Source organism: Molossus molossus, unplaced genomic scaffold (genome assembly GCF_014108415.1).
Source record: "Molossus molossus isolate mMolMol1 unplaced genomic scaffold, mMolMol1.p scaffold_m16_p_34, whole genome shotgun sequence".
Classification (NCBI taxonomy): domain Eukaryota; kingdom Metazoa; phylum Chordata; class Mammalia; order Chiroptera; family Molossidae; genus Molossus; species Molossus molossus.
The window spans coordinates 1,095,740-1,121,892 of NW_023425371.1; the positions used below are offsets into that span (position 1 = coordinate 1,095,740).

Genomic DNA, 26,153 nt, shown 5'->3' on the forward strand with positions numbered 1-26,153 from the left:
AGAGAGCTCATTTTTATGAATCTAGTAAAGTTAAACCAGTCAACCACTAACCATTTAAACTTGGAGCTGGCTGTGCAAATTCCTTCGTAGCCCTGATCATCTGTGTTGTAGAAATGCAGTTTCCAACAAACATGGGCTGGTTCTCATTTGAGGTTTTTCCCCTCTAGATCCAATGGAAGAAGACATTCTGCAAGTTGTGAGATACTGCACTGACCTAATAGAAGAGAAAGATTTGGAAAAACTGGACCTTGTTATAAAATACATGAAAAGGTACTTGCATCAAAAGGGAGAAATGGCATGTCACACAGCTAGCTGGGGAAGGCAAGTCTCTGAGGGAGCTTTGTAGTTCCTGGAAGTCAGTTGCCTTAACTGTACTCATCAGGGTTAATGAAAAGGGGTGCCCTTTATTTTGAACCCTAGAGAAAGGAATGCTGCAATACTGAGTGGGTCATAAAAAAAAATCAAAATGAGCCCTGGCCGGTTTGGCTCAGTGGTTGGAGCTTCGGCCTGCGGTACAGAGAGACCCGGGTTCGGTTCCCGCTAAGGGCACGTACCTCGGTTGCAGTTTGTCCCCGGCCCTGGTTGGTCGTGCGGGTGGCAGCCACTCGATGTGTCCCTTCACGTCGATGTTTCTCTCTCTCTCTCCCTCTCTATCTGAACAAAAAACGGAAAAAATGTCCTCGGGTGAGGATGAAAAAAAAAAAAAAAAAAATCAAAATGAGATTGTTCCCCTCAAGGTTCAGTTTAAAACCACGCAAAGTCCTTCGGAACTTTCTCAAAGTTGTTTACCGAAATTGGTATTAAAATGTTAAAACCCGCCCTGGCCGGTTTGGCTCAGCAGTTAGAGCGTCGGCCTGCGGTCCAGAGAGACCCAGGTTCGGTTGCCGCTAAGGGCACGTACCTCAGTTGCAGTTTGTCCCCGGCTGGTTGTGCGGGTGGCAGTCACTCAATGTGTCCCTTCACATCGATGTTTCTCTCACTCCCCCTCTCCCACTCTATCTGAACAAAAAAATGGAAAAAATGTCCTCGGGTGAGGATTAAAAAAATAAATAAAATGTTAAAACCCATAAATCCTCAAGATACGCTAAACTGATTTCTTGACAAAGGAATGCTGGGTCTTTCCTGATGTTTCTTCTTTCCCCACCTTTAGGTTGATGCAGCAGTCGGTGGAATCGGTTTGGAATATGGCATTTGACTTTATTCTCGACAATGTTCAGGTGGTTTTACAACAAACTTATGGGAGCACATTAAAAGTTACATAAACACAAGCAGGGAGCCTGGTGCTCTCTGCTGGCTGTGCCATAAGTGCTTGTGAGGTATTTACAAAGTGCATGATAGTAATGCTCTGAGTTTTTATAATTTCAAGTTTCTTTTTTGAGTAAGTTTTGTACATTTCTTTTCAATAAGTGCCAAACTTGTCAGTATTGCATGTAAATAAATAATTGTGTTAATTCTCTTACTGTAGTATAGAGTCTATTTACAAAATGTTTGTTTATAAAGTTTTATGAATTTTTACAGTGAAGTGTTTACAGTTGTTTAATAAAGAACTGTATGTATGTTTTGTACAGGTTCCTTTTGTGAATCCTTTAGGAAACAAATCCTGAGCTGTTGATTATACTACAGGCTGAAAAAACCTCCAAGCCAGATTCCTCTAAGCTTTGTAATTTCCTGAGAACATCCGCTTCCAAGCAAGGGTAAAGCTTTGTCATTCACACCCCCAAGCATGAACACAGGAGCAAGTTAAGAAAATCTTTACTTCTTCCAAGTGGAGGAATTGACATACTTTGCATTAGAACACACACACAATCGAAGATTGTTTTTCCTGGGAAAAGTATGTCCCACAGGTGGTTTAGAGGTGTTATTCTTTGCCTCTATTGGCCCTGGAGAATCTTAAATATAATGAAGAAGGGTACAGATTTTCAAATGTATATAAACTATTTTTATGCTGCTATGTTATGCCATAACATTTTAAAAATACAGTTTACACCAGTAAGTACTTGGGGAACATTTTCTTCGACACCCATCATTTGACATTGCTATAAATGGGTAACCAGATCTTCAAGATCTGTTACAAGAATTAATCTTAGGCTCAAAGGTTTCTTATATTAGGGCAAGGAGCAAATCCTTATGTGGACCCACTATCCACATTGTTTCAGGAAAATCATTATGTAGTCTGTGCATCAATTTAGAAGCTCTAAGCCTAAATAGTTATCAATTCCCTGTTGATTGTCTCAGAAAATGTATGCATGATTTTCTAGGACAAAATAGACCAAGATTGGTATATTAAAAATTCCTAATGTTAATAACATGTGCTGGTACACAAGGTAGGGCAGTTAATAAAATAGTTCTTGTCTTAAAAGACAGTGCTGATGACTCATGGGAGAGAAGCTGTGCTAACACGGAGGCCTAGCAGAGCTTTCTGGTGAATGTGTTTCCTTTATTGGTAGTTCAGAATTGTGCTGATTACAGTGGACTCGTGACTAGACAAGCAGTAAATCGCATCCAGCTACACTTTACACCATGGTTTCACACAAAGCAGATAAAGAAATACCAGAATGCCTAATTTTCTATTTTAAAAAATTCCTAAGGGCATATGGCAGAAGAATGCTGGGAAAAATGACCATGGGAAGAAGATGCATAAATAAAATATTTCTTACATCAAAAGTCCCAAGAATCACAAAATCTGCAGAAGCTTGGTAATCAAATACTGCAGTACTGATTTAATCAGTATAAAATTGAAAGAGCTTTAGATCTGTAATAAAAACCCAAATTTAGGGGAAAGGGCAGAGTTGGAAACAGCAGCGAGGAGAGGGGCTGGGAAGGAGCGGGCGAGTGGACAGGCACGTTGGAGCTGTGGGGACACATATTCGACCACTGTCAAACCAGTGTAAGTTTCTTGGTTTCTCATGGAAAACATTTTATACATCTATTTTTTTCCTTCCGTTCCACTTTTTTAATCTTTTTTTTTTCTTGCATTTACTCCAATTCTTGCTCCATGTGGAAAAATTAGATGATTTCAAATACTTTCTTCAGCTCCACAATAAGCTGCCAGTCACTCTTCTGCATCTCGTCTCTGAACCAGTCTTTCAGAGCATCGATGGACTGCCGGCTGATCTGCAAGGTGCGAGGCACAGGGCAGACAACAGAACATAACCAACAAGTGCCTGAGTAAAGGAGGCGGCCCAGTCTGTCCCCAGACATTGGTCGTTACAGAGAATGCTAAGGCCGTGCTGCTGGGCCGTGAGCTTTCCACACAGGCTGCTCTGCAGATCAAGCCTTGACAGAGCCTCTCGTCCCCTTCAGAGCTCCTGAGTAAAGGGAATCGGAGCAGAGCTGACCCCCCACCCCTTCCTCTTTTCAAAGGTGCCACTCTGGGGGAGAGACTTACCTTACTGACGAGAATATCTGTAGCTTCAAAATGTCTCCCATACATTTTGGGAGATTCACCAGGGATGGGTTCTATTTTGACACAGACTTCTTGTCCTTTTTTTGCAACATCCACTTGTTTATGGTTTATCTCAATACTTGTTACTATTCCAATGTCAACAAACTGTAAAATAAGAACAAATTACAATATAAGCGGAGGCATCCTGCCCATCACAAGCACTGAAGCACTGAGGGAATAACGGTTTTTGAACAGAAAGGCCAGTTTCAAAGCCGTGCCATGACCCTCCAGGACTGCTTCCCCTCCACAGTGGACTTCTCTCTCTGACACACAGGATGGCACCAGCACACCTCTGCCCCCTTGTATGAAGGCTGTGCTTTGGGAAACCTGGAGAGGGCTGTCAATCTAATGTCGTTTCCTTATCTGCTCTGCCCTTTACATGACAGAGGCCAAATGTTCTAAATCAAGAATGTGCTTGGAGTGAGCACGGGTGAGGAGTAAGGGGTGGAGTCAGGGAGGCAGCCAAGGCCTTGCAGGCCCTGGTAAGAACTATGCGTTTCATTCCGAGGGTGAGAGTGAGGAGCAACCTATTCTGTTACAGTGGAGGGGGTGTGGGGTGGGGACTCTGCTCTCTGCCTTGGGAAGAGATACAGGAGATTAAGAAAGAGTGAAAACAGCCCTGGCCGGTTTGGCTCAGCGGTTAGAGCATCGGCCTGTGGTCTGGAGAGACCCGGGTTCGGTTCCCGCTAAGGGCACGTACCTTGGTTGCAGTTTGTCCCCAGCCCTGGTTGGGTCGTGTGGGTGGCAACCACTCGATGTGTCGCTTTCACATCGATGTTTCTCTCTCTCTCTCTCCCTCTCACTCTATCTGAACAAAATATCGAAAAATGTCCTCGGGTGAGGATAAAAAAAAAAAAAAAAAAAAAAAAAAAAAAAAAAAAAAGAAAGAGTGAAAACAGAGTTGACCCAAATCATAAAGGAGATAACTGCAAATAAACATCCTAGCTCAGTGGATGTTTGAAATGGTGTAGAAGCGATGCCTGCTAAAGGAGGTCTGGGGCAGGGAGAGGACTAGATGAGCCTGGGCCGTTTCCTGCACCGAAGGAAGAGCTCTGAGTCTATGTGGCTCCCATGGACCAAACTGGATCATTTGGCAATCAAAAGTATTGGTAACGGATTAACTGTAACAGCAGATTTTAAGAAACCAAACCTAGTGTACAGATACTTAATGAAAAGGTCAGGGGAACAAGGGTTCTTTACAGAAGGGAAAGGAATCACAGTTTTGCAACCATAACAACTGACTTATGCAAGGATTGCCAATGGTTAAAGCTTCTGAGGTCAAGGCTGAGGAACAGGAGATTATAGGGACACAGAGGACCCCACAGACTGTGTAATTACAAAGGGGGAAGATCTGTCTCTAGAGAGATGCTTAGCTGACAGCATGCACCTCCCCAAGTAGTGGAAGGTCCCGGACAACGAGATGGCCTGTGTGGAATGCAGGAGGTACACGGGCAGCTACGTGCACGGGACCCTTTCCGTCTAGTGAGGAAACAAGCGGACACCAAGCGGGGAACTGCCAGAAGCAATGGTCTGGACTCCAGGAAGGATGGGGGCTGTTGCTGACACTGAAACACTAACAGCCAAAGGCATTGCACCGTGAAGGGAGCCTGGCCAGGTCAGCAGGTACAATTATTAAGGACATTTTGGGGACAATTGGTGACATGTGAATGAGGACTTCAAACTGCAGTTTTCATTAACTGAAACACTGGTGTCAGGTGCTAATAACCAAGCCTGATTAAGGAATGATAGCATTAGCAAGACAGGTATAAATTACAGAAGGTGACAAGCTCGGCTTGGTTTTTAGTTTTTTTGTCACCATTTTGGACTCTCATTTACTGCTGTGAGAGATTTGCACATTGTTTTCAAAGTACAACTGGCACTTACATTTTTGCTAGGGACACACATGGGGGTCCCTTGTTTCACCTGACCTGCTTCCACAGTCACACCCATCACTATTGGATCTCGAGAATTGAAAATATACTGAGGGAGGATTTTCATCTTGCAGGGAAATACCGCTATGTGCCTAAAAGGGGAAAAGAAAAATTTTTTTTTAACTTACAAAACCACTTAAACTAAAAATCAAATACAGATGAGCAGGAGGCTTCTTCCCTCAGATAAAGCAGCTTTCTCAGCGGCCCCAGCGGAGCAGCAGGGACATGCCCCCGTCCAGCGGTGGGTGTGCTCTCCATGGCCACCTGTGACTTCATTCTCCCTTCACCCCCTCCCCTCCCTGTGCATCTGGGTGCTTTCCACACCTCACAGGAGCACTTGGTACTCAGACTAAAGGCCTTGAGCCCCAGTGGGGCCTACCTACAGGTGTGGCACATGGCACGTGTGGTATCTGTTCTGGGACCACACAGGCATCAAACCACATCTTCCTTTTCTCTGCCATGTTCCCAAATCAGCTGATCCAAAAGTCACTACTTCCTGCTTACCCAGCATATGCTTAACGTGCTGTCACAGCTTCTCGCAGTCTTGGTTGAATTTGTCTTCTCATGTTAGGTTTCATGAGCTACAGTGACCATGTCTCAATCTGAATCCTAATACCAGTCAGTCTACTTCCAGAATACACCCCGGATGGAGCCATCACTCCCCGTGGGTTCTCTGCTCGGAGCCATCCTTGTCTGGCCTGGACTACGGAGCCTCCCGACAGGCCCTCGTCACTGACTCCAAGATCCTTCCTGTAGCCACAAGGTCCACGTGCCCTGGGCTCTGCTGACTCCTTGGAGCTCATCTCCTACCACTCTCGCCAAGGGTCAGTGTGTGAAGACCGCCTCCCAGTCTACCTTCGGCCTACACACTCCCATGCCCAGGTGGCTCCGTCATGCCCTAGATCTCAGGGATGAGCTGCTTCCCCAAACCACACTAACCACAGCTCTCCTCTCCTTATCTGGGCCCTCCCTTGCTTTATTTAGCCTTTTTAGCACTTATCCCCACGTCTCCTGTGTTCATTGCTTCTCTCTCCCCTGAGCTCCAGGAGGAGGGGATATGGTCAGGGTCGCTGCTGACGAGCAGCTGTGGACAGCCACACAGTGCGCTGCAGGAACGGGCTTCACGCCCAGGGAATGTCGGGCCTCGTTTCATTTCCCTAGACTTCCACACTCGAGTTTTGTTAACTTCCATTTCATGCAATCCCAGATAAGGAAGAAAAAATCCCCAAATGTAGCAACTACGCACCCATGAATGAGACCTAGGTCTGCCAAATTGAAAATGGAAAAACCAGACAAAACCTGGAAGGCTACGGAGAGGCTGGGCCTGCACTGCTGGAAGGCCTCACCCACCACTTCAGGCACAGCCTCTGGCAGAGGGGCACATGCCAGGCTGCTGCTGCCGCCTACACACCTTCCTGGTACTCAGTCATTCTCCAACAGTCAACTTCATTATCAAAGACCCAAAGAAAAGTAAAATCACCAACTTACTTAAACTCTTCTTGTTTCTGTTTCTTGTAGTCTTGTCTATATTTTGTAAAGGCATCAAATAAATGATAAATAATTTCTGCACTAAAAATTCTAACTCCTAAACTATCAGCCATTTCTTGTGCATCCCGTTCGATTCTCACATCAAAGGCCAGAATGACGGCGTACCTGAAATGTCAGAGCATACGAAAGACCACTCAGTGAAAAACAGAGCACATCACAGAGAGTTCAAAGGAAATAAGTAGGGTTGGGAAGCCTTCACAGCAGGAGAGAAATGACTTACTGAGGATCATGTTCCAACATCACTGAAGCCTTCATAACGTCTTTTTTATGGACTGGACCAATGTTGATTCCTGCATACTGTGGACAGGGAGTTTGTGTGGTTAGCTACCTGAGTCAGGTGACAGAAGTGGTCCCACAAACCCTGGCCACCCCTGACTTTGGTGTTGGGTTCAGTTACTTACGGGCACTTCTGATGTTCTCAGAAATTCCAGTAGAGCTTCCAAAGAGCCCAGTGTAGATGCCTGGACATAAACTCCTTTTTCTTCTAATTTGATAGCATTTAGTGTCTGCTTTAACTCATGGATCAATTCATCCTTAAAAAGAAATTGGATTTGACATGGCTGTACTCCATCAGCAGCAGCCTAGAGTCAAACTGTGTTCCCCTTTGTCATTAAGTGTTCATCTGAAAACACGAAACCAAGGCTTACAAAGAGCAAGCACGGAACCTGTGTTGGGTGGAGGACGGCCTTTGGGGACCACATTCAAGCTGTGTCACTTTATTTATATCCTCATCCGAGGACATTTTTCCATTTTTTGTTCAGATAGAGTGGGGCGGGGGGGAACATCGACGTGAAAGGGACACCTGCACGACCCAACCAGGGCCGGGGACAAACTGCAACCGAGGTACGTGCCCTTAGCGGGAACCGAACCCGGGTCTCTCTGGACCGCAGGCCGATGCTCTAACTGCTGAGCCAAACCGGCCAGGGCAAGCTGTGTCACTTCATTTTGTTTGTCTGAGGTTTACTGACACTGAAATATGTTTAACCTCTGCTCTACTTGGCAAAAAAGGTAGACAGGTGAGCGAAATGAAAAAATAAATAAGAACCTTAAAAGTTAAAAGTACAACACAAACGGAATGTGTTTATGGTAGCCCAACGGCCCTGTTCAACTGTCAAGTTTGAAATACCTTCTCTCAGTAGCCCTGTCCCCATCACTGCTCCTCTGAAGATGAGCCACACCTGAGCTGACCTGCGAGGGATGGACTCCTGCCCCGTTCTCACTGGCCCTAAGGTGGCCAATCCCAGACGCCTGTGACTAGTAACTGGTGGTCCCAGCACATTAGACAAGCCATGGGCTGTAACAGTGGCATCTTCTCTTTGGCAAGAAAATAAACTGGCTCAAAATTTGCTTTTGTAAAACTATGCTGGACTCGTGAGCAATCTGCTCCTACAAACAGGTAGACTTTAAAATGCCCCCTAGCCTGGCTGGAGTGGCTCAGTTTGCTAAGAGGCTCAGTGGACGGAGCATCGTTGTCCCATGGACTGAGTTCCCCGCACATGCCTGGGTTGCAGGCTTGATCCCCAGCAGGGAGGGGGGAGGTGGGTGGGTGGGTGTGTGTGTGTGTGTGTGCAGGAGGCAGCTGATCGATGTTTTTCTCTCTCTCTCTCTCTCTAAAAAAAAAAAAAAAAAATCAATAAAAACTTCTTTTGCCCTGGCTGGTTTGGCCCAGTGGTTAGAGCATCAGCCTGCAGTCCAGAGAGACCAGGGTTTGGTTCCCGCTAAGGGCACGTACCTTGGTTGCAGTTTGTCCCTGGTCCTGGTTGGTCATGCGGGTGGCAGCCACTCGATGTGTCCCTTTCACATCGATCTTTTGCTCTCTCTCATTCTTCCCCTCTCTCCCTCCCACTCTATCTGAACAAAAAAATGGAAAAGAATGTCCTCAGGTGAGGATAAAAAACAAAAAACAAACTTCTTTTAAAATTATTTTAAATGATTATAAGTACCTAGTTCTGTCTACATATTCGGATATCTAAAATAAAGCAAACTTCTAGATTCATTTATATAAATATTTTAGAATTTTAGAGTACATAAATATTACTTATGCCAATTCAATATGATTATACAAACTGAAGTAACTAAACTTTTTTTTTTTAAACTGAAGTAATTTAAAAGTATCAACTGTTTGCTAAGAGGCCACCAGCTGGGGTTTCTTTCTTCACAAGACAGAGGCAACCCTTACTCAGCACTCCTGGCGGGGCCTGTGACCCACTGCGGAAGCCAGGTAGCCTTACTCAGCACTCCTGGCGGGGCGTGCCGACCCACTGCGGAAGCCAGGTAGCCTTACTCAGCACTCCTGGCGGGGCGTGCCGACCCACTGCGGAAGCCAGATAGCTTTAGAGGGAAACAACTTACTTTAAGCACCGGGATTTCATCCTCTTTATATGCCACCAGGAGGGGTAAACCAGCCAATGTTTTCTCCAGGTCTTTGCCAAGAATCTTTACCCCCTGAGCTGCTTCTACTTCTTTGTGCTTTTCATACTGGTTCTGCAGAGATCAAAGCATTTCACCACATTTAAAACTGGTTAGCACTAGGAAATGATGTAAGAGAGAATATTTTTATGACCTTGGAGTAAAGATTTCTTAAACTAGACACAAAAAGCAATAAACACAAAATAAAAATTTGATACAAGTGACAATAAAATTAACTAACTCTGTTTCTCAAGGTACCAGAACAAAAGTTAAGAAAAGTCACAGAACAGGAGAAAATGATGTACTCTCTACATACCAATAACAGACTAATACCCAAAGACATAAACAGCTCATCAATCTGTGCTAAAGACAGACAATGCCAGGGCACAACGGGCATTTCACAGAGAAATTTAAATGGCTAATAAACTAATGGCCAACCAGGTTTCAGTCAGGCACGTGCCACCTGAAACAGCCATGAGCTACACAGCCACCCGAGTGGGGAAAATCTGACAGCATCCAAGAGCTAAGGCAGATGTGAAACAATGCAAACAGCTGGAAGTATAATGCATCCCACTCACTGTGGACAACAGCTAGTGAACTGGGAGCTAAGCCTCAGTAATGACTCCACAATTCACACCAATACACACCTGGAGAATCCTGTGCAACTCCCCAGGAGACAACACAGTGACATTCACACCAACGCCAGTATTGGCAGTAAAGACGCAGAACTGGCTTGGCCAGTTTGGCTCAGTGGTTGGAGCACTGACCAGTGGGCTGAAGGGTCTTGGGTTTAAATCTTGGTCGAGGGCACGTACCTGGGTTGCAGGTTCAATCCATGGCCCCGAATGGGGTTATGCAAGAGGCAACTGATGAAAGTCTCTTTCTCTCTCACATTTATATTTCTTGCCCCCACTCTAAAAATCAATGAAAAAATATCCTAAGGTGAGGATTAACAAAAAAAACGTAGAACCGGGCCCTGGCCGGTTTGGCTCAGCAGTTAGAGCGTCGGCCTGCGGTCCAGAGAGACCCGGGTTCGGTTCCCGCTAAGGGCACGTACCTCGGTTGCAGTTTGTCCCCGGCCCTGGTCGGTCATGCGGGTGGCAGCCACTCGATGTGTTCCTTTCACGTCGATGTTTCTCTCTCTCTCTCTCTGTTCCTCTCTTTCCCTCCCACTCTACCTGAACAAAAAACGGAAAAATGTCCTCGGGTGAGGATGATAAAAAAAAAAAAGTAGAACCGGAGCTAGCCCCCACTTCCCATTTGCGGGAGAACAAACCACAAGGCACTCATGCAGTGGCCCCTGCACAAGGGCAATGACTTGGACAAAGGAACAATGAAAATGACACTATTCATATAAAGTCCATGTATTTTTTAGGGGTGTACTCTCAGGCATGAAAACTATAAGTTATAAAAGCAAGGATATTAGTTACTATCCTAAAAATGGAAGCATGGTTAACTTCTGGGGGTGAAGGAGCTACGACCAGGAAGAGGCGCACAGAGGGCTGCCGCAGTGTCGGCAAATGTTCTTTTCCTTGGTCTGGCTGCTTCCTAAAAATGTGTTAAACTTTTCTTCTATGTTTTGTGTACTTTTCTGTGTGAATGTTTTATTTCACAAAAACGATGTTAATGAGAAATTGCTTAGTAGTGTAAAATCGCTTAAGTTTTCATGAAAAGCTTAGTTGGTAAATAAGTTTCACACACTGGCCTTCCTGTGTGCCGACCTCTACAATAGAGCAAGGAGGGAGGGTGTGTTTGTGGTGAGCCAAGCAGCTGTCAAGGTGAGGACGTGACCTGAGCAGAATCCCACACACCACTGACCACCATGGCTCACCTTCACGCGTAACTCCTTCATCGGTGGAGGCAGCAGGAGGCCTCGGATCTGAGTCACAATAGGCCCTTCTACTCCAGGAACAATAATTGTATCTCCTTCCTTCAAACGCCCATTGATCAATATTACATCTATAGTGGTGCCCATTCCTGGGAGAGCCTTAACCTAAGAGACAAGATTGCAAAGGGGGTGAGATAATATGCTACAATGCGCCACACTGATTAATCTAACAGCAGTAAATATCCCCACCCAAGAACATGCTGTTAATAAAAAGGCAGCCCTGGCCAGTTTGGCTCAGCGGTCAGGGCGTTGGCCTGTGAACTGAAGGGTCTCGGGTTTGATCACTGGCCCCAGCTGGGGTCCCGCGGGAGGCAACCAGTCAGTGTGTCTCTCTCATATGGATGTTTCTCTCCCTCCCTCCCTCCCTCCTTGCCTTCCACTCTATCTAAAAATCAATGGGAAAATATCCTCAGGTGAGGATTAACAACAACAACAAAAAAAGGCAATAAATGGACAAGCTGACTCACCTCCATCACCTGTGCTCTCAGCTCTTCACAGTGTGCCAGTCTCTTGCTCAGCATGGTCTGCGTTAACTCGACAAGCAGATAGATGAGACTTCCCATTCCATCACCAGTATGTGCAGAGGTAGGTACCAAGGACACAAAAGTGCGGGGATCTTTATTCTCATAAAACAAAGCCGCATTCAAACCCTAAAGACAAAAAAGCAAAATCATCCCAGGCCAAGCTGTGGAGGGTGGTACCCCAACGGGAACACCTAACTGGAAGCTAGAGGAGCAAAGAGTTAAACATTCTGAAACATCAGAAACACTCGAGAAGAGGTCAAGTGTATCCTGAGGCATTATAATGTTTCAGAAAAAATAGTTTCTTCCCACGTTAACTCAGTTTCAAAAATTTAAACATTCAAACTACAAAAAAAGATCATTGAAATATCTGCTTTCTGATTTACAAAGGAAAAGGGATAAGGGGAAAGAATGAAAACTACTGACTGCCATAAATATGGGAACAGAACCAGTATTAGTGAAAGTGCTGACTTTATTACAAAGAGACAATAGTAAAATAAAAAACTGCTCGATGATACAGGCCCTTCATGAAGAAGAGACAGCCCTGGCCGGTTTGGCTCAGTGGTTAGAGCGTCGGCCTGCGGTCCAGAGAGACCCGGGTTCAGTTCCCGCTAAGGGCACGTACCTTGGTTGTAGTATGTCCCCAACCCATCCAGGGCCATATAGGAGGCAGCCACGCAATGTGTCCCTTTCACGTCGATGTTTCTCTCTGTCTCTTCCTCTCTCTCTCCCTCCCACTCGATCTGAACAAAAAATGGAAAAATGTCCTTGGGTGAGGATTAAAAAAAAAAGAAGGGACAGCTTTCTTACCTGCTGTGCAAATTCCACTATAATAGCCTTTGCTCGCTCCTCAAATTCATCTTTTGTGTTCTTTTTCTGTTTCTTTAAAGTGGCCGCCACATCGGAGTCAGGGCTTTTTTTCCAATCATACAGCCTATCAATCTGAGAAAGTTTTTCATATAAAATATTTAATGTGGTTAGAAAAATCTCCAGAAAATTCCTCAAGTAAATTATATTTATCCAGAAATGTGAAGTAGTCATGTTTTATTGCATCAAAAGCCTCTTACAACCTGCTGAATTGCATCCCCTCTTCGATTAGAAACTACTGCGTCCCATGCTGCCCCTCAGCCTCTCACTGGTCCCTGGGAAGCAGTCATTTGTTTACAAAAGATGAGATCCTTAGAGTGACCCCGAGACCCCAGAATGACCCCAGCACCATCACCATGTTGTTGGGATTCCAAATTTCTTTGGATTAACAGTAGACAGGAATAAGAATTAATTATAGCAAGTACTATCACCAGGAAAATTATGTACAAAAAAAAAAAAGAAAATAAAAAATAAGTACTCTCTATCTCAAAGAAAGGCCCAGTTTAATTGTTCTATTGCTCAAATTAGGGTTTAATCTGTTTAGTTAAATCTATTTCCCCCCACTTTTCAAAAAAGTGATAAATGGGTATAGAGATGAAAATGACTAGTTTTTAAAAACCAGCTCAGTCTAGAGAGATAATATAAAAAAGTAGACCAATTAGAATGCTACTAAGGGGAAAAATCAGCAAGTGGTAATAGATCCAGAAATTATAATGATAATAAAATTAGCAAACAATGTCCTTAAAATACTTATAAGTATATGCTACAATTTTAAAGTAAAAACATGAATCTTGTAGTTAAAATATATATATAATCTGAAATGGAAAATTCACTGGATGAGCTTAACAGCAGATTACATACTGCAAAAGAAAAGATTAGTGACCCTGAAGATGTAGCAATAAAAATGATCCCAATTGAAGCATATGCAGAAAAAAGAATGAAAGGGAAAAAGAAAAAAAACTTCAGTCATTTATGGGACAATATTAAGAGAAGTAACTTAAAGTTCTGAAGAGTACTAAAATTCTATCAAACACTTCAAAAAAAGAAACTAACATCAGAAAAATAGTCTGAAGAATATAACAACCATGAACTTTTTATAAACTGATGATTATAAATTCACAAATCTAAGAAAATAGGATAAACATAAAACTATTATGTAATCTCGCTGATGAAACCCTTTAAAAAGTCTAAAAGCAGCCAAGGAAAAAAAGGCACATTACATACAGAGGAACAAAGAATAATTAGAGATAAAAGCCAAAAAGCAATGATGATGAAGGAAAAAAACAAAACATTATTTTAAACTAGAACATGTCTAAGCAGTGCTTTTAACAGTGCTAAGCATACCTTTTTTATTTTTATTTTTTTATCCTCACCCAAGGACATTTTTCCATTTTTTGTTCCGATACAGTGGGAGGGAGAGTAAAGAAGAGAGAGAGAGAGAAACATCGATGTGAAAGGGACACATCGAGTGGCTGCCACCTGCATGACCAACCAGGGCCGGGGACAAACCGCAACCGAGGTACATGCCCTTAGCGGGAACCGACCTGGGTCTCTCTGGACCACAGGCTGACGCTGCAACCGCTGAGTCAAACCGGCCAGGGCCTAAGCATACCTCTAAATGCTTATGTTAGGAAAAAAAATACCCGCCATCAATGATCTAAGCTTCAGAAATTGAAAGAAGAGCAAATGAAAACGAAGAAAGTAGAAAGGAGGGAAGCACATGATTAGCACTGGAATCAATGACAGACAATAACAGACAAACAAGAGAGAATATAATAAGATCAAAACTGATTCTTTGAAAGACAAATTTCTCTACTGACAAAAGAAAATACAATACCTAAATAAATTACACTAACTAAGAAATTATAAGCTGATGTGGACTTCACTGATGAATTCTATAAACCATTTAAAGAAAAATAATATTTCTATGTTAACTCTTTTAGAAAATAGAGGAGAAATTCCTACTTAACTCATATTATGAGGCCATCACTACTCAGATATCAAAACCAGTGAAAAGGCATTACAAGAAACTACATACCAAAATCCCTCATGAACACAAAAATCTGCAACAAATATTAGCAAGTCAAATTTAGCAATATATGAAAAATATAATCTAGCATGACTAAGTACACTAATCATGACCAAGGTCTATTCCGGTAGTGTAAGGTTGTTAGTTTAACATTTTTTAAAAAATCAATAGTGAGCAACAAACAATGCTGAAAAAACCTGATATCCACATACCAAAAATATACACTGTACACCCCTCACAAAAATCAACTCAGAATAGATCACAGACCTAAATGTAAAATACTAACCTCTGAAACTCCTATAAGATAATACAGGGAAAAAACGAGATGACCTTGGCTATGGTAATCACTTCAACTTCAACTACGGCAGGAGCTATGAAAGAAAGCGCTGATAAGCTACAGCTAGATCAATGACAACTTCTGCTCTGTAAGAGCGAGTCAAGATAGTAAGGACAAGCCACAGGTTGGGATAAAATATCTGAAAAACATATCTGATAAAAAACTAGCCAGGCGGTGATGCTCAGTGGTTGAGCACTGACCTGTCCACCTAGAAGTTGCTGGTTCAGTTCCCAATCAGGGCACATGCCTAGGTTACAGGCTTGATCCCTGGTAGGGGGCGTGCAGGAGGCAGCCAATCGATCTTTCTCTCTCATCAAAGTTTCTATCTCTCTCCCTCTCTAAAAACATCAATTAAAAAAATATTTATAATTAGATCTTGTCAAAATTAGAAATTTCCACTCTTCAAAACACATCATAAAGAAAATGATAAACCAAGTCTTTGACTATAAAGGTATATCTGCAGTATACATAACTGACCAGGAGTTATATCAACAATATGTAAGAAACTTAAAATTCAACACTAAAACAGTAATAAAAAAAAATGAGAAAATGATTTTAAACAGATACTTCACAAAGAGAAAGAGGTGGCAAATCAGTACATGAAAATATGTTTGATGCCATTAGTCATTATGGAAATGCAAATTAAACCAAAATTATTTAGCACTTCACAATTAGAATGGCTACAAGTTAGCAAGAATGTACAGAAACTAGAACTCTTTTTTTTTTTTTAATTCTCCCCCGAGGACATTTTTCCATTTTTTGTTCAGATAGAGTGGGAGGAAGAAAGAGGAAGAGAAGAGAGAGAGAAAGAGAGAAACATCGATGTGAAAGGGACACATCACGTGGCTACCACCCACACGACCCAACCAGGGCTGGGGACAAACTGCAACCGAGGTACATGCCCTTAGTGGGAACTGAACCCGGGTCTCTTTGGATCGCAGGCTGGTGCTCTAACCGCTAAGAAAATGGGCCAGGGCAGAAACTAGTACTCTTAAACACTGTAGGTTAAAAATGTAAAATGACCAGTACAATCCCTTTGGGAAAATGTGTCCTTTTCTCCCAAAGCTGAACATACATATACCATATGATCTAGCAATTACATTCCTAACTATTTATCAAAGTAAACAAAAGCAAATGTTTACACAAAGACTTGTGTACAAATGTTCACAGCTGCTTCATTAATAAGAAACCAAAAAATCAGAATCAATCCAAATGTCCTTCAACAGGTAAATAAAGTGTGGTATTATTCAGATAATGAAATGTTACTCAGCAATAAGAAGGAACAAACTATGACATATGCAACATGGATAATTCTGTAATAACATGAGTAGTGAAAAATGCCAGACTGAAAAGATTACACACTGTATAATCCTTTTACTGTGAAATTACAGAATAGGCAGATTTAGTCTATAGTGACAGAAAGATCATATATGTCTGTCTGGGGTTGCAGAAGGGAACCGACTGGCTGTAAAAGAACACTAGGGACTGTTCTGGGAATATGGAGATGGTCTATATTCTGAATGGTGGTTATGTGTGTGTATAAATTTGTCAAAATACATTGAACTTATTAGCATGAGATTATATTCTTATATGAAAGTTATACTAAGATACATTTTTTTAATCACAAAAAATTAAGAAGCATGTTTTCACAATTTAAGTTTTCAGAAGCAGAGCTTACCTTATTGAGTGCAACAATAAATGGACATTTTTTAGATTTCAGAAGGTTGATAGATTCAATTGTCTGGGGCTCCAAACCATGCATAATATCAACAACTAAAATGGCAATATCACAAAGAGAGCTGCCTCTGTTTCTCAGATTACTGTTGAAAAGAAAAAAAAAGATGCATAAATAGAAATATTTAAATTAACTTTTACTTAAAGAAACTTAAAATTTTAATTTCTTTGTAAAACAAAAAGAACAAAATGAAGCACATGCATTAAATTCAAGTGCCATTCATTAGCCCTTCACTCGCCACATGCCTATCTGACAGTGAGCTGACACCAGTTAGAATGAGTTAGTTCCAGAAATAACGCCAACATTTCTGCCAATTTTACTGACCAAGTTTTTTTTTTTTAAACTAAGGAATATGGCCAAGAGGCAACTAGATAAAATTCCACCTGTAATGGGTTTCACAGGAGATAGACAAGGTATGTATTAGGATTTGTTTTTCAAGAAGAAAAGACTATTAAAAAAACAAATATTCAAATAAAATATTACTAAATCAGCAAGGCACAGAGAAGGTTTGGTAGTTGTCACAGATAGCTACCTAGAGATCTGCAGTTGAAACCACAGATCTCAAAATACTATCCCCTTAAAGATTAAGGACTAGTCAGACCTTCTTACTGACTAAACTTTTAGACTCAACAATTTCAAGCAGTTCACTTGATGACAAAAGACTCAATTTGCTCTTACCTGAAAGACTCATGCCCAGGGGTGTCAATAATCAGCATTCCTGGAATCCGTAAGTTCTCCCTGTCAAACTAGAAAAGATGGGAAAAGCGAAAAGCTTAAGAAGGAAGCCAAAACAATAAAAGCTTCTTTACAAAGCAATTATTTTGCCAGGAAAATGTTTAACTATCACCACTTCCTTCTCTAAACGAACTATTTTGAAAACAGTGAGTCAACCAGGGAAGTACAACATTTAATATTTTCTTTAACATCAAAAGTTTTCCAGAAAAAAACTGAAATAAGAAAATATTCCCTCCCTGGCCAGTATTGCTCAGTGGGTGTGCATCATCCCGCGCACCAAAAGGTCACAGGTTTCATTCCTGGTCAGGGCACATGTCCAGGTTGCAGGTTTGACCCCTGGTCAAGGCAAGTGTGGGAGACCACAGACTGAGTTTCTCTTTCATATCAATGTCTCTCTCTACCTAAAATTAATTTTTAAAAAAGAAAAGGAGCCCTGGCTGGTTTGGCTCAAAGGGTCCAGGTTTGATTCCCAAAGGGCAGCCACCTGGGTTACAAGTTCAATTCCCGGCCCTGGTCGGGGTTGTGTGGGAGGCAACTAATCGATGTCTCGCTTGCTTGCTCTCTCTCCCCCCACCTCCCTCCCTTCTGCTCTTAAAAAAAAAAAAATTAATGGAAAAATATCCTCAGGTGAGAATTAACCAAAAAAAAAAGGGGGGGGGTATTCTTTTTGTTAAGGTCATAAAACTATGGTGTAGTCTAAATTTGAGCAGAGTAGTAGTAATAAATGATAAGGCGGTCATCTGAGAGTGATTATCAGAAGCTGACAAAAAGTTCTCAATATTTGGAAATTATCTAGTCCAATTTTAAAACAATTCTAAACTCTGAAAAATATCCCAAGTATGTTTTAAAGAAAATTTACCATATCAACCTAAAATAGTAAAGAATAAATTCATATTTTGCTTCATTCAAATCACATTAGACTTTCTGGATAAAAGTACATAAATGAATGGAAACATTACAACATGCCCGAGAGGGACATTCTCTTTTAATCTAAAGAGTAGCACTGACTAACAAATCTCTCACACACACAAAATACATTTTTTACCTTTTTTATCTATACTTTTTGACAATCTTTAAATAATTTTTTTCAAAATTTTACCTCCTGATCTAATTGAAAAAAATTATTCAAATTTACTTCCTGGTGATCCTGAATCAACATTCACTGAGCACCATAATTATTTTTACTTCAGTGTCTAGAATACAAACACTTGTACCTGTCAAATAAAAATTAGCCCGAGAACTTGAATACAGGCCTAATAAAAGTCATGCTCTTTAACTGTGTTCTAAAATAACACCAGATTTCAAGTTCTGGCAATTGGTGGAACAAGCTGTTAAATGTATTTTGAAAACAGGTGAAATAAACTCCCCAATGACATAGAAATATCAGGTAAAATACAACCAAAATAAATTTTAAATGATTTAAAATTTAAAAAGCTGTAATTCAAGAAAACTGTCCTAAAATTAATATCTTAAACTACATACTGAAATGGAAGACCACAAATCGGGAAAACAGACCCAAAATAACCAACACTGAGGTGAAAAAAGAGCAGATTACTTATACGAAGATGAAAACCAGCTTGTGCTCAAACCTGAAAGGCAATACTTTATATGAGAAATTGGAGTAATTTAAGATTCTTAAGAAAATGTGAACCCAACCATTTTATATGTAGCCAAGTGACAGCCACAAAGTAACTCTTCAATATTCAAAATGCTCAAGGAATATTATTTGCCATTATTCCTTCTTTAGGAATCTACCAGAAACAAGCTTCATAATACACATGCACACAAACAAAAACTGGAGAGCCAAGCTCACAGATCCTTTCTACATACAGAACTAAGACTAATTAAGGGACACAGTATGTAATAATATACGCTTTGTGTGTCAGTTATTTACTGCTTCTCAATTCTAAATTGACCAATTTGACCTGGTCTGTGACCACGGAACCAGGAATTGTTTGCAAGGCCCAGTTCCAGGTCAGCACCAAGTTATATATAACAAAGCCTGGAACATGCTGCTATTCCAACAGCCTGAACAAATAAGACTACCAGAACTGCATCAAAAGACTCAGGAGCCAACCACAGGGCAATGATGGGACTATCTCAACACAATATAACTGAAATGGATTAAAATACAGTAAATATGTTTAAATCCAAGAGTTTAAAATACGAAACTAGCCTGGCCAGTGTGGCTCAGTGGTTGAGTCTCAGCCCATGCACCAAGAGGTTGTGGGTCAATTCCCAGTCGTAGGGCACATGCCCAGGTTGTGGGCCAAATCCCCAGTGGGAGCATGCAGGAGGCGGCCAATCGATGTTCTCTCTCACCAATGTTTCTCTCTCCCCTTCTCCTTGCTACAAATCAGTAAAGAAAAAAATATATATATTAAAAAAAAAAAAAAAGCCAAATTGGTCACTATTTTAAATAATGATAAATAATGGTAAAGTATCAGATGTTTATTCTGCCTTTCCTACACACAGATTAGGTAGAGTTTCTCTACCAAAGTAATCCAATAAAGATGAATGAAGGGGTTAGAATATCAACATTTTGCAACCACTAACACAATAAAAGGTAGAGATTACTTTAGAAGTTACTCCTGAAAGAAAACTGCCCTAAAATAAAATGTGAACCAAGCATATTAGAAAGGGGCAGAGAGTCCTAACATGGGTGACACAAAGGGTGTCTTACGTTAATCATGAGTCATTAAGCTTTATATTAATCTTATGTGATCTTCTTTACTGTGTTATAGTTAGCAGAAATCAATGGAATATCTCCAGAACTGAGAAAATAAGGAAAATAAAAAATATATATATTTAAGATGATAGATGAAAAATGGGAGGAGGAGGAGGGAATTCAATTTTGAAACATGAAGATCTATGGTAAAAATGTGAAAATGTGGAGGGTAAGATATACTAACTTCAGAATAGTGAAGGTTTCCTGGAGTAAGAGGAAAGGAAATGGAATGTGATGGATCTTATAATATCTAATGTTTTATTGCTTAAAAATCTGAAGCAAAATAGGGCAAAACGGCACACATGTTAATTAAGAATGGTGACCATACAGGTCTGTTATACTATTCTGCTTTTTTTCTATGTTGGAAATAGTTCATATCTTATTTCAGAGATTAAAACACAGTATACTTATTTAGAGATGTATTTAGAGATGAAATACAGTATACTTACATTTTTAATCATCTTAGTCTGTTCATTAATAGCTTCAAGGGGAACATTGGTGGCACCTATTTGCTGTGTGATACCACCTGCTTCACCATCTTGTACATGTGTGTGACGGAGCTGGGTAAGACAGCAGATTCAGATTTGTATTTCAAAATGCAAAAAATAAAGAGGTAAGAAAGTAATAACATATTTATTGTAAAGAGAATTGCATGTATGTGCTATGGTTTGTATTAGCTTTTTATAAGGTCTATCATTCATTCATTTAAAAAGCTGTAGTCTGGGCTGGTTTGGCTCAGCGGTTAGAGTGTCGGCCCCAGGACCCAAGAGTTTCGGGATCGATTCCAGTTAAGGGCACGTGCCTCGGCATCAGTTCATCGGTTTAGTCCCCGGGTTGTGTGGGAGGCGACTAATCCATATTTCTCCCTCCCTCCCTTCCTCCCCCTCTATCTGAAGATAAATGGGAAAATATCCTCAGGTGAGGATTTCAAAACAGTTCTATCAGCCCTGGCTTGTTTGGCTCAGCAGTTAGACATCAGCCCACAAACCAGAATTTGATCCCCGGCCCTGGTTGGGGTCCTGCAGGAGGCAAATCAAAGAGTGAGAGTGAGAGAGACAGAGAGAGAATGTGTGTGTCTTTCTCTCTCTCCCTCCCTCTCCCTCCCACTCCATCTGAAAATCAATGGAAAAATATCCCTGGGTGAGGATCAAGAAGAAAAAAAAATTGTATCAATGCATAACAGAATTTTTTTACCTTATCTAGAATTTTTGTCTTCCCTGTGTCCACATGTCCAAGTACACAAATAACAGGGGCTCTTAGCTTTTCTGTATTTACATTTTTACTATGTTCAAGTCGTCGTTTCTAGGAAGGAAAAAAAAATCTCAAAAGTATTATTTCAAACCCTATCATTATTTTTCTTTAAATTATTTTGCCTTGGCAAGAGAATGCTACAACCTCATCCAAGTTCTTTTTCTTTTCATACAGTCACTTTTATTATAATTCACAAATACATTAGGCTCTCCTGGGCTTCTGATTTCTGTTCACTCACCTGTACAGTTAGAAAACCAACTCTGAGAATGAAAAAGACCAAGTATCATTTGTATCATTTTAGTTTTAATTTTTTGCCTCATGCGTTTTGAAGTTTTCTGGGCCTACAAGGACCATGCTATCTTATTAGACCCTCCCATGCTCTGTCCCTTCTGTAATCCTTTATAAATTTCAGCACACCACCTGACCAATGGAGCATTCTATTAGTCTACCAATTAATACAGATCTGGGGCTATGACTGAGAATTTGGACTTCTGTTCTTCTATTCCCTTTTCTACTCCAAAGGGCAGATATTTATCTTCCAAAAATAGTTATCATCACTTTACCAACTCTACCTGTCAAATAGAGGACCCAAAAAAGCATTGTCAACTGCCAAACAGTTGAGATGGCTTCTCTTCTTTCCCCAAATCAAGTTACTTGGAATCGTGACTGAAGGCAAACACCATGGATGCAGAGCAAAGATCTTCTCCCCAAAGCCAAGTTCTTTCTTGACTTACCTATATGTAATTGCGTTTTACATTGTGAGCTTTACAATCTAAGTCCCATCACAGTACCTTTGAACAAAGCCAATCCTGACTAGAGTAGCTTTCAGATTTCAAAGTAGCAACTGTTAATATGAATAAGAACAATGTGAAGTGTTGGCTCAAATTTCAGAATACTTCTGCACCTGGCTAATTTAATGGAATAGAAAAGAAATGGATCTGTCATATTAACTGTACAGTACAACCTCTAACTCATGTGGAGGTTATAGAAAAAGAGGTATATTCTTGCATTTAAAACATTTCATTAGAACTTCAGAGTTGTAAAACATGTTAAAGCAATTTATTTTAAAACTTTGTCCAGTGTACAAACACTATAAAACCTTTCAATTAGAACCAAGCTTACTTAAACCTCAACCTAAGACATCCAATGGCATTTCTCACTTCCCTAATGTATCACTAAACATGAGAAAGTTTGTCCTTGAACCACATGAATTCTCTGTAGCATTTACCTAAACACTTCAACTTTCTGAGAACCAAAAAGAAACACTTGCCAGCAGTTCTTTCAAATGACAATCTTTCAAGCATAACAAAGCTGGCACTCTAATAAGATCAGACTTTCTTCCAAACACTGAGAGTATCAATTACAATACTATTTCCATCTAAAATCCATTTTTGTAGGAACTCTTTACTTTCATTTCTACCACTAGACACTGGATCTTTCTGTGAAAGTGGAATGAAAAAAAAAAGTTTTAAAATGTCAAAGTAAGATGTGAGCATTTACTAGCTAAGAGTGGTAAACGAGCTTTACAGTATGTACTGCTGAAAGGCGAACATCATGACCTTAGCATTTGATAGGGTTGAAAATTGCCTTCTCTCCCATACTTGGTAAAGTGTTAAAATTTTCTGGAAGGTAATATAGTATAGATTTTAACTCAAAAATTCTACCTCTCAGTATTTGTCCTGAAGCAATGACAGGACAAGTGCACAGAGATGCACATGTACAATAGTGTCTGTTCACTGCAGCATTGTTTTTAATAGTGAAAATCAGTACACTTCATCTTCTTTAGTGAGGGATTTCTTAATGAGTGTTCCTGACATCAAAGGTTGATGATACCTATCTGGTGGCATAGAATCACATAGGTAGAGACCCCTATCCACAATGGAGCTACTTACTCAGGAAGTCTGGGGTAATTTCAGACAATGATAATATGTAGCAAGGTTTGAGAATCATGAAGTTCATTAAGGAATGAAATATATCTCTCCCAATTCATACACTGAAGCCCTAATCCCCAAATTTGACTATTTGGACTATTTGGAGGGCCTTAAAAGGATGTAATCAAGGTTAAATGAAGTCATAAGTGTGGGGCTATAATCTGATAGGTCTGGAATCATTACTAGAGGAGGAGAAATAAAAAATCAATCTCTGTCTGAGCACATACAAAGGCAAGGCCACGTAATGACTCAGTGAGAAGGCAGCCATCTGTAAGCCAGGAAGAGAACCCTCACCAGAAAACAAACATGCTGGCACTTTAATCTTGAACTTCTAACTTCGAAAACTGTCAGAAAATAAAATTCTGTTGTTTAAGTCTTGGCCAGTTTTGCTCAGCGGTTAGAGCGTGGGCCCATGGACCAAAAAGTTGTAGGTTTGACTCCAGCCAAGGGCACATACCTCAGTTTTGGTTCGTCCCAAACCCTGGTCAGGGTTGTGCAGGAGACAACCAACTGATGTGTGTGTCTCTCTCTCTCTTCCTCCCTCCCACTCTTTCTGCAGATAAATGGAAAAATAGCCTTGGGTGAGGATAAAAAAAATTCTATTGTTTAACCCCCCCAGTCTATGGTATTTTGTTATGGCAGACCAACCAAATCAGTATCAAGTTAAAACAGAATCCTTCTCTATAAAATGAAATACAGTATGTGGCTAATAAAGGTATTGATGCAGGACTTCTTGAATGATGGAATGAGGAGTTCGGCAAATCCTCTCCCTGCCACCAAAAAAAATAATAATAAAACTGAACAAAATAGTCAAAACCACCACTTAAAGGCTCTAGAAACTGGCCAAAGGCATATAACAAATTGAGAAAATCTAGTGACCATCAGTAAGGGCAACAGAAGCCTGTGCAGTTGTAGTCTGGAGCTGCACCACACAATTCTCACTTTCACTGCTCTAGAGGGTAGAAGTAATATAAGAGGGGGTGGGGGGGGGGTGGATAGGGGATCCCTATGCCTTAGAGCCCTGTCAAAAATCATAGTGATCTCAATGGCAAAAAAAGAGAGATAAGGTTAAAATCACAACTAGACTAAGGTCTCAATACTGGGGATACAAGAGATAATGTGGAAGATGAGTCAGAGATGTAACAGGGAGGTCTGTGGAATAACACAAAGTAGGCAATGATAAGGTCTTACTTATTACTGGTGGTCCAGAGGCTGTGCTCCTGTGGAAGGCTGTCAGAAGAGACCAGAGAGGTCCTAAGTGAATTACTGGTTGGTTCCTGGCTCAAGTTGTGTGAATGCATGAAGTAAACACTGGAGTGGACTTGTAAACTGCCAGATCCACGGGCAGACAGTAAAAGCCTCACTGACTCGAGGTCAAGCATAACCAACTGACAAATCATGCGGTTGACCACTAAAATAAGCTAATCCACACGCAAGGCTGAGAGAGCCAGTCTTGAAAATAAAAACAAAAATTTTAAAATGAACCTAAAAACTGAGAATAAAACAAAGACTCTACAGAATTAGTCCAGACGATTCACTAAGCAAAAAACAGAAATAGCTAAAACTACCACGTTCTTAGGGAGCCAACGGAATTCAGAATTGCTATAATATATTCTATGAAATGCCCACTTGTAAAGAAAAATTTATAAGACATACAAAGAAACAGGGAAATGTGGCACATATATACATGACACAGGGTAAAAGTGGTCAACAGAATCTGGAACTTAGCAGACAAAGACTTGAAAGCAGCTGTTATTAGTATGTTCAAGACACTGAAGGGAACCACATTTAAAGAAAAGAAAGAATGGCTCAGCAAAAGAGGGTATTAAGAAATAGAAATAAGCCCTGGCTGGTGTGGGTCAGCGGTTAGAGCATCAGCCCACGGACTGAAGGGTTGTGGATTTGATTCCAGTCAAGGGCAAGTAACTGGGGTTGCAGGTTCAATCCCCCGGCCCTGGTCAGGGTCGTGCAGGAGGCAATTGATGTACCTCTCTCGAGGTTTCTTTCTTCCTCCCCACTTCCCTTCCACTCTATCTGAAAGTCAATGAAAAAATATTCTCAGGTGAGGATTAACAAGAAAAGAAAAAGAAAAAAAAAGGAAAAGAAAAGAAAAGAGAAGAGAAAAGAAAGAAAAGAAAAAATATATATGTGTGAGTGTGTGTGTGTGTATAAATAAATTAAATGAAAATTCTGGAACTTAAAAATTCACTAGAGCCCTGTAGTTGTGGCTCAGTGGATTGAGCGTCCCATGGACTGAGAGGTCCTGGTTTGATTCTCTGTCAGGGCACATGCCCAAGTTGCAGGCTCGATCCCAGCAGGGGGCACACAGGGGGCAGCTGATCAATAGTTCTCTCTCAAATCAATGTTTCTATCTTTTTCTCTCTCTTCCTCTCTCTCTAAAAAGGCAAACAAAAACGTATTTTAAAAAATTTTTTGTAAAATAAATAAATAATAAAATTCACTAGAGGGGCTCAACAGTCGACGAAACCTAGTGGAAGAAAAAAATCTGAGAACTCAAAGATAGATTAATAGATTATATAATCTGAACACTGGAAAGAAAAAAAAAACAGCCTCAACAGACCTGTGGGACACCCTCCAGCACACCAGTGTGCATATAAAAGGAACTCCAGGAGGAGAGGAGACAGAGAAATAGGCAGAAAAAATATTTGAATAGCAGAAAACTTACAAATTTTGATGTAAAGGATTAATCTACACATCTAAAAAGCTTGATAACTCCAAGTAGGATAAGTACAAAGCTATCCACACCGAGACACATCATAGTTAAATTGTCATACGTA

At 40.8% G+C, this 26,153-nt stretch overlaps 2 protein-coding genes across 17 annotated transcripts in view; one reads left to right on the top strand and one right to left on the bottom strand.

The window, feature by feature from the left end:
- REV1 (REV1 DNA directed polymerase) overlaps positions 1-2,175 on the top strand; it is a 112,675-nt gene extending 110,500 nt beyond the window's left edge. For 11 of the 15 annotated variants that reach the window (XM_036281398.1, XM_036281402.1, XM_036281401.1 and 8 more), the window contains 2 exons: positions 168-270; positions 1,151-1,556. In XM_036281398.1, coding sequence (XP_036137291.1) covers positions 168-270; positions 1,151-1,262 — 215 coding nt within the window. In that variant the 3' untranslated portion in view covers positions 1,263-1,556. Of the gene's footprint in view, positions 1-167; positions 271-1,150 lie in introns of those variants that run through there. The other 4 variants (XM_036281408.1, XM_036281407.1, XM_036281403.1 and 1 more) reach the window with 2 other exon arrangements.
- EIF5B (eukaryotic translation initiation factor 5B) overlaps positions 1-26,153 on the bottom strand; it is a 101,319-nt gene that overhangs the window by 5,521 nt on the left and 69,645 nt on the right. Inside the window, exons 11-24 of one of the 2 annotated variants that reach the window (XR_004961985.1) lie at positions 21,368-21,475; positions 20,623-20,733; positions 17,389-17,456; positions 16,654-16,795; positions 12,553-12,684; positions 11,689-11,871; positions 11,165-11,326; positions 9,277-9,408; positions 7,326-7,457; positions 7,145-7,221; positions 6,865-7,029; positions 5,330-5,468; positions 3,389-3,550; positions 52-214 (exon numbers count right to left, since the gene is read on the bottom strand). Coding sequence is in view for 1 of the 2 variants with exons in the window: in XM_036281411.1 (XP_036137304.1) it covers positions 3,007-3,114; positions 3,389-3,550; positions 5,330-5,468; positions 6,865-7,029; positions 7,145-7,221; positions 7,326-7,457; positions 9,277-9,408; positions 11,165-11,326; positions 11,689-11,871; positions 12,553-12,684; positions 16,654-16,795; positions 17,389-17,456; positions 20,623-20,733; positions 21,368-21,475 (1,821 nt within the window). In the remaining variant the exon portion in view is untranslated. Of the gene's footprint in view, positions 1-51; positions 215-2,678; positions 3,115-3,388; positions 3,551-5,329; positions 5,469-6,864; positions 7,030-7,144; positions 7,222-7,325; positions 7,458-9,276; positions 9,409-11,164; positions 11,327-11,688; positions 11,872-12,552; positions 12,685-16,653; positions 16,796-17,388; positions 17,457-20,622; positions 20,734-21,367; positions 21,476-26,153 lie in introns of those variants that run through there. The other variant, XM_036281411.1, reaches the window with a different exon arrangement.